At 43.7% G+C, this 17,676-nt stretch overlaps 1 protein-coding gene across 11 annotated transcripts in view; it reads right to left on the reverse strand.

Moving 5' to 3' along the window:
* The window catches only part of PITPNM2 (phosphatidylinositol transfer protein membrane associated 2), a 437,162-nt gene that overhangs the window by 111,281 nt on the left and 308,205 nt on the right, over window positions 1–17,676 (reverse strand). For all 11 annotated transcript variants that reach the window (XM_068244437.1, XM_068244424.1, XM_068244447.1 and 8 more), the window contains 2 exons: window positions 16,170–16,414; window positions 12,233–12,422 (listed from right to left, as the gene is read on the reverse strand). In XM_068244437.1, coding sequence (XP_068100538.1) covers window positions 12,233–12,422; window positions 16,170–16,414 — 435 coding nt within the window. The remainder of the gene's footprint in view (window positions 1–12,232; window positions 12,423–16,169; window positions 16,415–17,676) is intronic.

Raw genomic sequence — 17,676 nt, forward strand, 5'->3', positions numbered from 1 at the left:
GATATCAATAAAGATGATAAATATTTGAGATATGGTAAGAAAAAAAGAAGGATTTGCTCATTTAAACTGTATTTCACTCTGTGGATCAGCAGCAGACAACAGAGTGCCAAAAGCAAAGCCCAGGTAACAACTGTACCCTGTGGGAATAGCTCTCAGGCCATCTAATATTACAGAGTGCCTGAACTAACCAGCATATTTGCAAACAAAAGCTACTAGTGAATTGCCATCACAAAGACAATTCCATACATATCTTTTGTTTGCATATCACTTGCTGTTTGGAAAGGATAACAGATGCTTTCACTGTTAACTTCTACAAGAAGAGCTGTGAATGTGGGGAATACTGATTCATCACTTTATATTGCTGTTTACCTCGAATGTAAACACTGCCTCTGAGGGGAGCTGGAAGTAAGTCCACCCCTCAGAGTGATGGATGAGTAAGTCTACCAGGGATTCTCATGCTAATGAGTAACAGGCAGACCCTCCACTTTAAAAGATTTTTCTGAGCTCAAAAAACTGTCAGGTTTCCTATTAGTATAAGGAACAGATTACATCCAAAGGGGATAAATCACGTTTGCCTCATCATTAGTTATTATCTATGAAACTCACAAATATTAGGAATATTTATTAAAGAGTAAAACTGAAAAATTAAATCTTCTTAAATCTTACTCATTGTATTAATCAGTATTCCTAATAATAGTGAGTGTCATAGAGAACAACTAATCCCTTAACCAAATAACCTTAAACGTGTAACCCAACAACCCTAGTTACTGGCCAGCTCATGCCACTTTCTTTGGATCGATTTCTATTATAATGTTCCCCTCCCTTCCTGTGAGTTTTACATAATCTGCCTAGCAACTGATGACCATTCTATGAAACACAACCAGTATTTGTGATTTGTCCTTTTTCCCTAGTAACCAACTCCTTCTCTGTTAATTTTACATAATCTGCCTAGCAACTGATGACTTTTCTATAGAACACAATCGTGATGGATGAAGTCTGCTCCTTAAACCAACAGGAAACCTGACAGTTTATCAAGCTCAGAAAGATCATTTTAAGTGGAGAGATGGCCTTTCACTCGACAGCAGGAGAATCCCTGTTAGGCAGACTTACTTTCCGTTGCTCCATTTGACCAACTTCAGATAATTAGACAATCACATGCACTATATAACCCTGTATTTGATTGTGTCTATAACCATTTCAATGTATCCTCTGAAGAAGTGAGGACGATCCTTGTAAAACAGGCCAGGTCTAGCATGCATTTTTACTTTGTTAATAGATAAATTAAACTTCCTATTGATGTCGTTGCCTGAAGTTCTGCTTGGGAACATCTGGTGAGCAGGAACTCAGCTTCCATTTGGAATCCAAGGTTAACGGAATTTCCTGAATGACTTGGGGATGACGATCCTGACATCCTGCACCTTATCAAAGGGGTTTGTCCACCAAAACTTGATCAGTTGAGCCGCCAATAATATACGGAGATGCTCATCTTATTTGCCTGATGACAGCATCATGCAAATAAGATTAGCATCTCTGTATATGGGGGAGATACCCCCTATCTACTTATACACACAAGGAGCACTTTTGTCTTTTTACTTGCAGATCATCGTTCTATTGATGATACGCAAGCAGCACACTTGGAATGTCCTTTTAATACATGACAAGCCATTGAATAGGAGTGAGCACCCCACTACCACAAAAGGGGCTAATCTTATAGTGGAAGCTAGAAACACAAGGAGAAACGCATAAGAAATGCAGCACAATTATTATCAGGAAAAATCAAATCGCATTTATATAAAACATCCTTCTGTTTTGGGAGTTTCTTGTAATGGCAAATGGATCTCAAATTGTAGCGAAACACTTCAGTATAAAACAGCCCTAAACCCCACCCGACACTCCATATGTGACATAAATGCTGCCAACATAAACAGCTTCAGAAGCCTCACTTTCAAATCCAGCGATATTGACTGACAGCTAAACAATCAGGCCTACTGTGACAACTAGGGACATGTAGAGCCCTTGTAGGCTGCTCTAACAGATCCTCTTCCTCTTTTTGTTGTTGTTTTGCAGAACAAGCAATTACTTCCACCCAGGCTTATTTATCAAAATTCCTGAGAGAAAAAGTAATCCAAGCAGCCTGCTCTGCCCTATAATCACATTCAAACTTTCATTATCCAACTGTCATTTTCCAGTGAAAGCAGAAACCTGATTATCTGAGGCAAGACAGACCGAACAATAATCAAGGTAAGGTGGTCTGAAGTCTGAATGACAGTAACAGACAAAAGTTAAATGTCAAGGTTAATGAAAGATTGCTAAAACAAAAAAAAAAAGAGACAGCAAACCAGAGGTCACAGACCGGCAGGCAATAAGCAAAGATGATCAAACGTACTCTCAAAACACCATACTGCCCAACTTTTTGTGATAAGAAAGAGGGACACTTAAAGCAATATTTTTAGCACCCAGGGCATCTCAATAGCACATTAAACATGCATGCCAACAATGTGGCTCATTATTAAAAACTTCAATTTTACCTTTTTTTTTTTTTTTTTTTTTTTTTTTTTTTTTTACATTTAAAGGTTTACCAAAAGGTGCAAAGCCCTGAAAAGCCTCAAGAATATGACGAGCAGATTACATTTTGCCATACAAGTCAAAATAACTGCCACCTTCTGGAACAATATTCTTTGGATGGATTAAACTAAGTTCAATATATATCAGCATGATTGGAGGAGAAGAGAATAAAAAAGAAAGGGCCTTTATTATCCTACCCAGGCCTGCCCGACCACTGACATTTTAGGCAGATAAGGACTGCTGTCATTATTTTATTGTACACATTAGCATAGAACAAACAAAAGCTTTCAGCAGTGGGGGTATATTTTCCTTCATATTCACATTTGAAAATAAGACATTTCAAGTATGGGAATAAAGTTTAGAGGCAATTAAACAGATTTTTTTCAGAAGAAAAATACATATATTTACATAAATCTGTACATTAGTCCTGAAAGAGTGGGAAATGAGGGAGAAACTGGGACAGAGGGATTGGGTTCCCAAAGAGGCCCTGTCCCTCTGAAAAAGGAAAAGTTGGGAGCTATGAAAACACATCTTTTCAGGCAAGCCTATAATTTGCTATAGATAGCATTGGAGGTTCACTGCCTCATCCATTAACCCTTGTGTCTCCTTCCCAAATGTCTCCAACCCACTACCCTCTAGATCAGGGGTAAGAAACCTATGGCTCCCCTAACTGTGAGCCAGATGTAGCCTTCAAAAGAGCCATATCTGCTCTTTTGAAGGCTAAGCTTCACTGCTCAAAAAGCACAACTTAGTGTGGCAGCGCAAGATAAATTGTTTAAATGTGGAGGGCGCATGTGCTGCGTCCCGACCTCCACCCGCCTTCCGTTTGGGGATACACTCTGCCTCTCCATCTCTGCTCGGACATCAGCAACTCTGCCACACGCAGCAGAGACCAGCCGGTCACTTTGCAACAAGACAGTCATGGTGCACGTAAGCAAGCCCTATGGGCATGGATTTCTGCAATACTTCCGCTACTATGCCAGCATCTGAGCGCTTTATCTGCTTGCCATTCTATACCAGCTTGCAAACCATTTCCTCTCTGCTTGAAGCTTACTAACATGAAATAATCAGTATTATGAACTCTTGCTGCTTGTCACCTGTCCATCTGTGCAGAAGTTGGATATGATTATGGTTGCTGGACTGCATATATCTGAACCAAATTTCTTTGATGTGCTCTGCTGGGAACTGTCTGTGCATACTGTCTGTGCAACTGTTTGTGCACTTTGCCTGGAACTGTTTGTGCATACACTGGTTTGTCAGCCTAGCTGGACGTGCTTGCTACATTTATTTATGTCATTTCAACAACAAGGACACTGCTTTGCTGATTGTTATTCCCTCTAAATACAGCGACCATGAGGAGTTTGATTGGCTAATTGTGGCCTCAAGATTCTATCTAAGCCTCTATTTGTTGTCCGCTAGTGCTCAACAATTGAACTTCTGCCCTTGTGGCTGGAACACCAATATTGTGACAGTTATTGTTCTGCTGATGAATATTTTTTCTACACAGGCTTGGTACCACTGCTGGCAGACTCTATAGAGGGGTACAGGGCCCCCCCCCCGGGTGGTTGTGGTAGTGGGTGCGGGGCGGGCACATTTTTATGGGTTATCTTTTTAAATGTTTGATACAATTGGATTAATAAAGTTACCTTTTAGATATAAGAAATTATTGTTCTATGTGATTTGTGCTCAATCGGGTCATACCTACTTTTATTATTATCTCATTGTTTTTGGATAAATTGTTTAAAGTAGGCACACTACTGCTGTAGAGTGCACTACTAACTTACTCGCGCTCCCCCCAGATGAACAGCTGCTCCAATTGTCCCACTCTGGACCCTGTCAGGTCCAGTGACTTTGTAGGACAAGATCCCCACACTCTGATGGGCCCAATAGGCTGCCTTTCCCTTGACAGGCAGCCTATTGGGTCAGAGTGTGGGGATCTCATCCTACAAAGTGAATTCGCAGCAAAAGTGTCAAACACGTCTTCAGCTTATCTTGGGTTTCATCAATATCAGCATTTTCCCCGAGAGCCAGACAGGAGAAATACTGACTACAATTAGCTAGATGACTTGGGGCAGCTAGCTAATTGTAGTCGGTATTTCTCCTGTCTGGCTCTCTGGGAAATTGCTGATATTGATGAAACACAAGAGAAGCTGAAGAAGTGTCTGACACTTTCGCTGCCCGGCGGATCAACTGTATACACATCACCATGGCAACAGGTACGTGAGCCCTCTGCAGCGTATGCGCTCTGTCCCAGTTTGAAACATATGGCTCTCACAGAAAAACATTTTAAAATATGTGGCGTTTATGGCTCTCTCAGCCAAAAAGGTTCCTGACCCCTGCTCTAGATTGTAACCTCACAAGAGCAGGAAAATCCTCCTACTGTTTCTTATTGTGCTGTAATTTATCGTATGAATTTGTACCAGTATTGGTGGTGTCTTGAACCACACATGAACTATGCATACATTTGTACTTGTGTTGCTGGACATCCTGATTGTACAGAGTTTTTTGTGTATCTTATGCTCCTCACTATTGCTGTTTTGTACTACCGTGTTTCCCCGAAAATAAGACACAGTCTTATATTAATTTTACCTTCAAAGGATGTGCTAGGGCTTGTTTTTGTGTAGGGATTATATTTTTGTGGGGTATAAAATCTGACACTATGTTGGTGTATGGGGAGGTGTGCAGTCTCTTACCTCCCCAGACACAATGGAGGTGCGGTTAGAGACTGCACACCCCCCATACACCAGCATAGTGTCCTATTTTCTAACGGTATACAGCTAGGGCTTATTTTCAGAGAAATATAGTAGGTACAGCACTATAGAAGATGTTAGTACTATATAAATCTAAAAAGAATAATAATATGAACAGCATACACTAGAGAATCCAGAGTATGAAGGAAAATATCCAGTAGTGGTCAGGGCCGGATTTACCATAAGGCACTGTAGGCACGTGCCTACAGGCGCCTTATAGGACAGGGGCGGGTTCTAAATGTCCCCCTATTGATAGGAGAAGCTGGGAGTGCGACGTCACTTACCCCCGCCCGCCCGTCCGCCCGCCCGCTCTCCCACTCGCTCGCTCTCCTTCTGCAATCAGCAGCCGCCCAGTGAGTGTCCCTGATGGCCGCTGTATTCCTCTTGTATCTAATTGTATGCAGCAGCATAATGGCACTTCAGCTGCGAGCAGGGTGCGCAGCCATCGGGGAAGCGTGTGTGTCAACTCGCAGCAGCGCTCGCAATAATTATCATTAGATAATCTAATGATAATTATTGCGAGCGCTGCTGCGAGTTGACACACACGCTTCCCCGATGGCTGCGCACCCTGCTCGCAGCTGAAGTGCCATTATGCTGCTGCATACAATTAGATACAAGAGGAATACAGCGGCCGTCAGGGACACTCACTGGGCGGCTGCCGATTGCAGTCCAGAGGGAGACTCGAGTGAGCGAGCGGGCGGAATATGGCGGCCGCCATAAAAATAGCACTGTCTGTCTGCCTCTCCTTGAACCCCCGCTTACTCTCTGCAGTGCTACACCCGTGGCCGTGGTCCCCCTACAGAGCCTGTTCTGCGATCGTGAGGCTACAGAGAGCAGACATGGACCGAGCAGCCTAGCTGCAGTTGTCTTCTCCCTAGGCTCGGCAGGCTAGCAGCTCCAGCGATGGAAGTTTGTGGTAAAACTTTTTTCTGGATGCCTGGAAAGGGGGGGGGGGGGGGGGGACTCTGTACTTGTGTTTGTGGTGTGGGTTAATTGGGGAAGGGGGGGGGGTGTCCTGTCGCTGTTGGTGTGCACTCATTTTTTTCTTTGGGGGAGGGGGGCTCTGCACTTGTTTGTGGTGTGGGTTTATTGAGGGGGTCATGTGGCTTTTTGGTTGTGTGGGATTATTTTTTTCTGTGAGGGGGGGCTTTGTACTTGTGTTTGTGGTGTGGGTTCATTGGGGGAGGGGGGATGTCCTGTGGCTGTTTGGTAGTGGGGGGGCTCTGTACTTACCGGTATTTATTGGGGGGACCAGTGTTGGTGGTATGGATTTATTTTTATTTATTTTTTTTGGGGGGGGGGGGGGGGGGAGGTCTGTGCTTTTGTTAGTGGTGTGGGTTTATTGGGGAGGGGGACAGAAAGGTCTGCCTGTGTTGATGGTGCGGGGTTTATTGGGGGAAGACAGAAGGGTCTGTGTCTGTGCTGGTGGTTTTGGGTTTGTTGGGGAGGGGGGGGGGTCTGTGGTGGTGTTGGTTTATTGGGGGGGTGGGGGGAGGGGTCTCGGTGGTGTGGATTTATAGTGTAGTTAGACTTTCTAACTACAAGCGTTTGTACTTATGTGGGGCTTCCTCACCATCCTCCCAGGCTTGTCCGTTCCCAACTGGCCCGGTTAAAGCCGCGAATGGGCTTTAACCACTGCATATGAGAATCCCGGACGTGTGCGGTCATAGTCACGCATGCGCAATAGACCCAAACTATTGGGCTGGAGAGTGAAGGAACGGACAGGACCAGGAGGACACGAGGGAGCCCATGGCCTACGGAGGGCTGGAGGAAGCTCCAGGTAAGTATAAATGCTCATAGTTTGAAAGTCTCTGTTTGAAAAGGCAATATTTGGGGGGGGGGGGGGGGGAGTTCGGGGGTGTTGAGGAATGATTATTGTCCAGGCCGCAGTCTAGGCCAGGGGCTGCTTGGAAGAAGTGCCCTAGGGGAGAAGGGAGGGAGGGGGGGGGGGGGTCCACAGGCAATGAGTAACAGGGACAGGAGTTCTTGTCTAGTCTGCAAGTGGACTTAATACAGGGTTCCTTGCAAGGGACGTTTTCTTTTCTTGTCTTTACTTCTATCTGCATTACCTTGGGTGGGTTTATTTCAGAAAATAGGGTGTGGCTTGGGGTGTGGCCTGTGCTGAGGGGTGGAGTCTAGGGCACCAGAACTTCTGTGCCTATAGGCTCCTGAGCTGTAAATCCGGCCCTGGTAGTGGTACTCAGTTGGTAAGCCCATCACAATCAAGCCGTGATCCAAACCAATCAGAGGAACAGACAGGACAATAAACCCATTCTCCATAAACATACAATATTGAAATGTATCAATATTGTTTAAACTCTACTTCCTAAGTATACAATGGAAAAGACCTGTCTTTTGGGTCAAAAGCTTATTCTTTACATCTGTTAAAGTTAACCAATAAATGTATTCATCCTGATCAAAACTTTTTGTTGTGTTCATAAACGGATGCATATGCATGCATGCATGCTTCCATGCTTCCATAGAAATACACATAAGCATGTTTTTTTATGCTTTCATAATATGTATGTCAAGATACGGCAGATCAGGTCATTTATGTTTGAGGTTCTGCAATTGTCTAATAAGATGCCTGTGTTTAATATTGGTAATCAGTTGCCCAAGTGATCAGTTGGGTGCCCGATGCAGATAGTAGCTGGCTACTACATAGGAAAATAATGGTTGGAGCTGATTGTAGATGATCAGCTACAAGTAGCGGTCGTTAGGGCACAAAAGTTAGTGTTAGGAATTAGGAGGGTGAGGATAGTTTTAGGCACTTGAAGGAAGGAGGGGGGGGGGGGGGGTTGTAGTGTTATAGTGTTAGGCATTAGGTAAAGGGGAGGCAGTGTTAGGCATTAGGTGGGGGGGGGGGGGGTTGCTTTAGTCACTAGGAGGAGAAGGTTCAAATGAGAATGGGTTTATGAAGTCTTGGACAGTCCCTGATCGTGCGCTGGCCCTACCTTTTACTCCTCCTAAATATTGTATCTGTTCCTTAGGACACCATTCCCATGGCCAGTATGTTCTAACAAAGTGCCCTTTATTTTGAGCTTTATTCGAGACATTTAGTTGCTGTTCTTAGAAATGTTATGCTATATATGCAAATTTGCCTTCATGTTTTCCTATGTTATTTATGATTCGCTGGATGCAGTTTTTATGAGATGGGACCTTAACGTTTTATACATACCTGGGACTTCCTCCAGCCCCATGTGCACAGATCTCTCCCACGCTGCCGTCCTCAGTTGTCTCTGTCTTCTGTCCCGGGTCCTGTTATTTCCTCCAGTCGTGGCCAGTCTGGCGCAAGTGAAGTGCGCTATTTACGTATCTCTCCAGCAGCCGCCGAAGAGATACATAGAGGGCGCACTTCTCTTGTGCAGGAAGCCCCAGATATCTATAAAACGTTTACTTTATCTCAGCTCTGGTACACTTTAACCACTTACCGACCGCCCACTGTACAGGGGCGGCCGGAAAGTGGATCCCGCAAGGACCGCCGCATGTACAATTGGCGGCGGTCCTTGTACGGGCATGGGTGGAGCAATCGCGTCATTCGTGACGCGATCAGCCACCGGCGACTGGCTCCGCCCCCTCGCGCTGTAACCCGACGGCCGTACGGAAGCGCCGGCAGGTTACTAACACCCGGATCGCCGCATACAAAGTGTATAATACACTTTGTAATGTATACAAAGCGTATTATACAGGCTGTCTCCTGCCCTGGTGGTCCCAGTGTCCGAGGGACCATCAGGGCAGGCTGCAGCCACCCTAGTCTGCACCCAAGCACACTGATTTCCCCCCCCCCCTGCCCCCTGATCGCCCACAGCACCCCTCAGACCCCCCCCTGCCTATCCCCCAGACCACTGTTTGCACCCAATCACCCCCCTAATCACCCATTAATCACTCCCTGTCACTATCTGTAAATGCTATTTTTTTTATGCCCTAAACTGCCCCCTGCTCCCTCCTGATCACCCCCCCACCCCTCAGATTCTCCCCAGACCCCGCCCCCCAGTGTACTGTATGCATCTATCCCCCTGATCACCTGTCAATCACCCATCAATTACCCCCTGTCACTGCCACCCATCAATCAGCCCCTAACCTGCCCCTTGCGGGCAATCTGATCACCCACCCACACCAATAGATCGCCCGCAGATCCGACGTCAGATCACCTCCCAAGTGCAGTGTTTACATCTGTTCTGTACCCTAAACACCCACTAATTACCCATCAACCACCCCCTATCACCACCTGTCACTGTTACCCATCAGATCAGACCCTAATCTGCCCCTTGCAGGCACCCAATCACCCGCCTACACGCTCAGATTGCCCTCAGACCCCCCCTTATCAATTCGCCAGTGCATTATTTACATCTGTTCTTCCCTGTAATAACCCACTGATCACCTGTCAATCACCCATCAATCACCCATCAATCACCCCCTGTCACTGCCACCCATAAATCACCCCCTGTCACTGCCACCCATCAATCAGCCCCTAACCTGCCCCTTGCGGACAATCTGATCACCCACCCACACCAATAGATCGCTCGCAGATCCGACGTCAGATCACCTCCCAAGTGCAGTGTTTACATCTGTTCTCTACCCTAAACACCCACTAATTACCCATCAATCACCCCCTGTCACTGCTACCCATCAGATTAGACCCCTATCTGCCCCTAGGGCACTCAATCACCCGCCCACACCCTCAGAACGCCCTCAGACCCCAGCCCTGATCACCTCGCCAGTGCATTGCTTGCATCTATTCCCCCCTCTAATCACACCTTGAGACACCCATCAATCACCTCCTGTCACCCCCTAGCACACCTACCCATCAGATCAGGCCCTAATTTGCCCCGTGTGGGCTCCTGATCACTCGGCCAAACCCTCAGATCCCCCTCAGACCCACTTCCGATCACCTCCTCAGTGCATTGATATCTATTTTCCCCTCTAACCACCCCCTGAGACACCCATCAATCACCTCCTGTCACCCCCCCATGCTGGGTGGGAGAAATCTCTCTGTAAATGGACAATTGTGTGTAAAAAAAAATCAAACAATTGTCATTTACAGAGATATTTCTCCCACCCAGCATGGGTATGTGTAAAAATACACCCCGAAACACATTATACTACTTCTCCTGAGTACGGCGGTACCACGTGTGGCACTTTTTTACACCCTAAGTGCGCTAAGGGGCCCAAAGTCCAATGAGTACCTTTAGGATTTCACAGGTCATTTTTGCGACATTTGGTTTCAAGACTACTCCTCACGGTTTAGGGCCCCTAAAATGCCAGGGCAGTATAGGAACCCCACAAATGACCCCATTCTAGAAAGAAGACACCCAAAGGTATTCCTTTAGGAGTATGGTGAGTTCATAGAAGATTTTATTTTTTGTCACGAGTTTAAATCAAAGCTTTATTAGTGACAGGAAAAGGAGCCAAAATTCATTTAGGTGGTAGGTTATATGAGCGAGCAATAAACCGTGAAAGCTGCAGTGGTCTGAATGAAAAAAAAGGGTCTGGTCCTTAAAGGGAGTAAAGCCTACGGTCCTCAAGTGGTTAATGGGTCTCCTAATGCTATGGATGTATTATATCTGTACCCTATGTTGGTGAAATCTGTTTACATGTTACTTATTATCAATACATACTTGTTTACTTAATGTTGTTATTTCACTTTTAAATTTCAATAAAAATGTTTGACAACAAATAAGAATGGGTGCCAGGTCACAGCTTAGTAAAATAACAGTTATGTAAATTGCCCATATTTTTTTTTTACTAACGGCATCATCCTGCGCCAAACTCAGATGGCACCATAGCAACACGTTCTCAAAATATAGTGTGTAACCTTTCATAAAAATATACATCAAAATGTTTGAGCAATAGATAATGAAGTAGAGATAGATATTTTGGACAGGGAAGAAAACTAGTCCATAAGAGGGGATGAAATAGGCCAGCGTGAAACAACCATCCCTAAACACATGCTATATCATACTATGAGGTGCACACACATATTTATATATAAATATATATGTGTATATCAGTTTGCCTCAGAGCCATTAGAATTACTTTCTTACAACCACGTGACTGGAGGCCTGATCCCAGTCTGAGCAATGCCCTGTACTCAATCAGGCAGATCATATTCCCACGTGTCTTCTCCCAAGCAAGGGAGAATATTCGAATAGAACCAGATGGAAAAATGTTAAAATGACACTGAATACTTTCCATAGCACTTATAGAGAACTACATCTGCTTGGTAATTTCACTGTGACAGAGCTCAGCTTCAGTGTTAATGCATTTGTGGCAAAGCTCTCAAGTCTGTAATTACTTAGTGCTTGAAAGAGTGCATCCTGATTTATTATCTAATGATTTAAATCCCATAGAGGCTTCATGTAATTTCTTTATGATAAATGACTTCCATGGTTTTACTCTGGAGTGACAAAGTGATTCTGACCTGCTTAGCATTGCAGACTATCAGACTTATTCAATAAAACAGTGCAGGGAGCAAAGAGCCAAGTGCAAAGTGCACTGCCCAGAACTCTTGTTGTACTGGTCTGGCTTCAGCAAAATCTTTTTGAGTTACTCACAACCCTTGGCTATCTGGGAGATCACTTATATATGTATGAACATATGAAACAGCAATGCCTTCGTAAAAAAGATGTATTGAAAAAAATGAATGCATGCAAATTTAACTGAACAACAGTGAGTGGAGTCATGCAGACTATTGCTTCTCAGCTCTCACCCCTGTGCCTAGACTGTGATTCAGGCAGTTTTTGGCTATCACCAGTAAAACACAGACCTCTGAAACGTTATACATAGCCTTATACAGCAGAACCATGTAAACACATACCTATTTTGCAATGCTTTTCAAATCCAGACTGACTGATTGTCAGCTACAGGTTTCCATTTAGTGCATGAGAACTTGGGTATACGTATGAACCTTCACTCACCTGTCCAGTGAAGGATGTGCCTTCCTGTGATTTGGTGAAGTCAGAGTACACTTGGTTGGCGCGGTGAATGACGGTTGCCACAGCTTCTACATACTGAGGTGATGATGTAGCCAGCAGAGGAAGGGCAGCTAGTGGGATGTGGTCCTGGCTATTCGACAAACAGCCTTCATCATAACTGTATGGACTCAAGCTAGATAAACACAGAATGTATTCAACACAGGAGCTAAGTGCGATGTGTGCATTGATTTTTTTTGTACATGTACATTAGCTTTGCCAATTAGGAATACATGTATATGTATATATACGATTTGCCCAAAACAGTTCAGGTCTGCTTTAAATTTAATCCCACCCCCCGCTGACGTCACACCGCCACCACCGCAATGATTGGCCACCAGGTCCCGGCGGAATAGCAGGGACAAAGGGGATCCTAGCGGCCTGGGCACAGAGGGGAACCCGGCAGCCTGGGCAAAGGTATGATGTGGGGAAGAGAAGCCTGGGTCCCACTGTGCAGCACTGATCGTGCGCGGGACCCAGGAATACTGCACGCGCAGCTGTTTCGGCCAGCCCGACCTGAGCACAGGCTTACCGCTCCTAGCACACAAAGCGGAGCCCGTGCTCAGGTTGGGATTACGGCCGGGGGGGGGGGGGGGGGGTTAAAGTGGACCCGATCTCTTGCACAGGACAGAAGTAAAACAGAGACATGCACTCTGTATGTATTTAGAGTTTAGCATAATTCCCCCTCATTTGTGTCTAATCACAAGTTGTAATCTGATCTCTCCCCATGTCAGCTAACTGCCACGACAGAGATTTGAAAGCACTGGATGTTAAAAATATGTCTGCTTCCATGACTCAGGAAGCAGAAACTGTGCAGATTTATTTTAGGATTTGTGTCAGCTGTAACAAAGAAATGTTTTTTTTGTTTAAGCGTTATTATGCTGTTGTGTATCTTTTAGAGCAGAGAAGACTTCTAAGTTCAGGCCCACTTTAAATCTGCTTCAAACTCATGTGGCGGCCGGGCTAACTCTTGATTAGCCGCCGGATCGCCTCTTCCGCGTCCCCGCTCGCCCGCGTGTGCGCCGGATTCGATACCCGCTCGACCCCGCGCAGCTTATCTTCCGCTCGATTCCCTGCCATTGTCCCCTCGCGGGGTACGAGCAGGGAATCGGCGGTGGCAAGATCGACCTGTCGGATCTTATCAATCGAGCCGCATTAGCGGCTCGATTGATAAGCCACTTCGCCGCCTCATCTACGCGTGTAGATGAGGCTTTAATACTGCTGAAAAGTCAGACAAGCAGATTTTATAAAAGGTGACATCTGATTATGTAGTTTATTATCATATGTACAGTGTACATTGGAAAAGTAAAGTGGTTTGAAATTCAAATGTTAAACTTAAATGTTTGCTTTAAAACATTAAAAACTGCAAAATAAACAAATACAAAACAAAAATACTGCTCTAATGTCATTTGAAGGCATCATTATTTTTTCCTGAAACTAAACGAGAAGATTGCCAGTTACAGGATAAATGATATGATTGTCTTCTAATTAAGCAATTGATGTGCAAACAAAGGAGGAAATCGTTATCTGTGAAATATTTCTGCAATGTTTACACAGCTTAATATAGCTGAATACAAACTGATAATTTTAGTATGGTAATAACAATCTTATCAATTAGATTATGAGTGAAGTACAGGTTTAAGTATGAACCCTTCTGGTAGCTTCAAAACCATTTCTATATATCATCTGGCTATTTGTTTTATGCTGTGTTTAATGCTTTAGACCATGAAATTTGAGTTTCAGCCCACTTTAATTTCAAGGTCAATTCAAGTCCTGTAATGCATACAGTTAACAACCTACTTCTATTGAATGCTGGAATAGACCCATCACATCAGAACACCTTGTGGCTGTGCAATTACAGTAGTATTTGGGAGATATTTACTATCAAAGTGTTTTGTTTACTAACTTATGTGTAAAATCATTGACCTAAAAGGTCTAGATTTCCCTCCATTACCACACAATTTTGAGGAATACTGCAGGGGAAGTCCATGTTAATTTGATTTAATCTGACATGTATGAGTCTCCTGTAACACACCAAAAAAGGGCATATTCTGCTAAGCGATTACAGTGAGAAGAAATGAAAAGTGTCCTTAACGTTCAGATTTATCATCTAAACCTCACAGATATGTGCTATGTTGATCCATGTCTGCATCAGTGCGTCACTCGCTGTTGTCTGCAGTTTTAAATTCCAGGCATAACAGTCTATTTCTGCTGGGAAAGTGAGCATTTATGATGTCATATGTGGGTGGTTTTATCCTGAGCTAATACAGGCAATGAAGTAGAGATGTATAAAAATAGGTACACATTTTATGAGTAAAAATGAACCTTTGATGTGAAGTCTCATTTATAGGTATGACCAGGCTTATGATAATATGCTACACAAAGCTGTAATACCTCAAGGACTTTAGTAGCATAACACCAACTCCACAGTCAGGATTATGTGAAAAATCTGTATAAAGACTTGTCTTTCTGAGATCTGTAAAATTATTACATATATAGGTCACTAACACCAGTGAGTAGAGGAACAATGCAGTGGCTGAGAGGTTAGTACACTTCCCATCTAAGATCTTGTGATTGAATCCAAATGAAGACCCCCTTTACAAGGAAACTAAGTGGCTGATTTTGCAATGCAGAATCAGAGAAAACTGGAGCAGTTGCTAATAGCAACAATTCTGGGTCAGCTGTGACACAAAACAAGCATCGTGGGCAGCACAGTGGCATAGTGGTTAGTGCTCTTGCCTTGTAATGCTAGGTCCCCAGTTCCAATCCCAGCCAGGTCAAGATTTGCAAGGAGTTTGTATGTTCTCCCCGTGTCTGCGTGGGTTTCCTCCGGGCACTCCAGTCTCCTCCCACATCCCAAAAACATACAGATAAGTTAATTGGCTTCCCCTTAAATTGGCCCTAGACTATGATACTTACACTACACAATATATACATAGACATAAGACTATGGTAGGGACTAGATTTTGAGCCCTCTGAGGGACAATTAAGTGACAGGACAATTCATACTCTGTACAGCGCTGTGTAAGATGTCAGCGCCATATAAGTACTAAATAATAAATAAAATAAATAAATAAATTCTGATTGGTTGCTCTGCGGAACAGCTGCCTTTGCACTGGTCATGATAAATTAGGTAATGTACCTTTTCCTCATGTTTGTATGGGGTTACTGTCACAGTCCCAAAACTTAACAATAGCCTAACTGGCTTTTACTCTTAAAGGCTTATACACTTAAAGGGAACCTTAAATGAGAGGGATATACAGTAGATGTTTCCTTTTAAACAATACCAGTTGCTTGTCGGCCATGCTGATCTCTTTGGCTGCATTAGTGGCTGAATGACACACCTGAAACAAGCATGCAGCTAATCCAGTCTAACTTCAGTCAGAGCACCTGATCTGAATGCTTGTTGAGGGGCTGTGGCTAAAAGTATTAGAGACACAGGATTAGGAGGAGAGTCAGGCAAGTATTATTTTAAAAGGAAAAATATATATCCTTCTAAGTTTAGGTTCCCTTTAAACCTAGAGAGTAGGAAGGATATTAAATTGTGAGTCCTTTTGGGATAGAAATTGGTGTTACTTGGTCAATTTTTTCATTACAGTTTTGTGGGAAAGTACTCGAGATTAAAAAAAATATATATTTTCAAATGTAACCCAGTGTTGTTATAGTCACATTGCTAGAGGAAGACCTTGTTGTTGGAAGCAGCTCTTTGTAACGTTGTTCATGCACTAAACCTTTTCTAGCTGTCTTTGAGGTAAAACACGTTGCATGGCTCTCCCAATGGAAGACAAGCTGCTATGTACAAGTGACAATATCTGGTCAAAGAGAATAATATGAGCTATCACATCCGTTATCAGGGAAAGAAAACAAAAATGGAGCAACTCACTTGGATACCAATGAGAATGCTTCTGAGCAGATGGCTGGGCAGGGAACTAGCCTGACTGCAATGTGTCCTAATGCCGCTGGGTAATGCACCCTCATTACTGTGTCAAAGACAGACTTGATGGTATTGACGTCACCCTGCTTGGAGTTCTGATCTCCACAGCCTGTATCCAGGATGTTACCCCCATGAAGTACCAAGATCAGTACATGGACTTTACATGGCTGCAAGGAGGTTTGTGCTGATTCATCCTGGGGAAAAACACACACAAAAAAAACACACACATAAGAATCATTTTAAGCAAAAACATCTCAAATGGCTAAAATGAAATGGCCTCAACACAGCTTAACTATCCATATATGGCAGAACACACATTATGCATGCCTTCTCGTCTCATTCAATGTAAAGTTCTGTGTGTCGAGTGTGGCAATCATTTTACACACAGCCTGGATGTTGAAAGTACTGTCAGTGTGCTGCAGCCATCTGTATCATTTCCTCCATAGGCGTTAAAGATCCCAGACTAGCAATTTTGCCAAGAAAGATCTAGCACTTTTGAAGGACTCTTTGATTAATTCATATTAGCACAATTGCTTTACCTGTATTAGCATGAACCTCCTGAGGATCACAGGCTTACATTCCCCTAGTGACCAGGCCATTTTCTTTACAATTCAGCACTGCGCAGCTTCAACGGTTATTGTGTGGCTGGTTATTGTTATACAACTTAGCACACAAATTAATCTTGCCTTCTTTTCTTCCCACCAACAGAGCTTTCTGTTGGTGGGATCTGATTGCTGCTGCAATCTCTTTTTATTTATTATTATAAATGTTATACTTATTTATTTTTTAATAAAAATATCTATTTATTTTTATATTTTCCTCCCTCCCCCGAGAACCACCAGTAGAAACATCTCTCATAGGCATCAGCCTATGAGAGGGATAAGATTGTGAGCCTCTCCTTGAGACAACTCAGTGACAAAGCTGTCCCTGTACAGCTCTGCGCTAGATTGCAGCGCTGTACAAATAAAAATAGCAGGGGTTTTTTTTTGTAACAGTCTGCCAGCTCTGATCATGGCTGGCAGGCTGATCACAGATCCCAGCACTGTTTGTTTACGAGCTCCCGTCAAATCGCGAAATGATGCACCCACGCATACAGGAGGAACAAGGATGCCACTGTGCGGCCACCATCCTGCGTTAGACGGTCGCAGAGTGGTTAAAGCAAACCTGAAGTGAGAAAAAATTATGATATAATAACCTGTATGTGTAGTACTGATAAGGAATAGAACTTTAGTAGCAAAGAAAAGTCTCATTTTATGTTCAGTTCTAATACTATTGTTTTTTTATAACATTGCATTATTCTGTAATATTTGCAATTTAGAAAGCACTCTTTTAAGCTATAAAACAAAACAGAAATAGTGACCCTTTGAACTTTCCTGCAGGAAAACCTTATCTCAAACTGTCTCTCACTGTTTCTCTGCTGTTTAAGTGCTTCATAAATCAGGACTGAATGCACCCG

The sequence above is a fragment of the Hyperolius riggenbachi genome, chromosome 1 (genome assembly GCF_040937935.1).
Source record: "Hyperolius riggenbachi isolate aHypRig1 chromosome 1, aHypRig1.pri, whole genome shotgun sequence".
Taxonomy (NCBI): Eukaryota; Metazoa; Chordata; class Amphibia; order Anura; family Hyperoliidae; genus Hyperolius; species Hyperolius riggenbachi.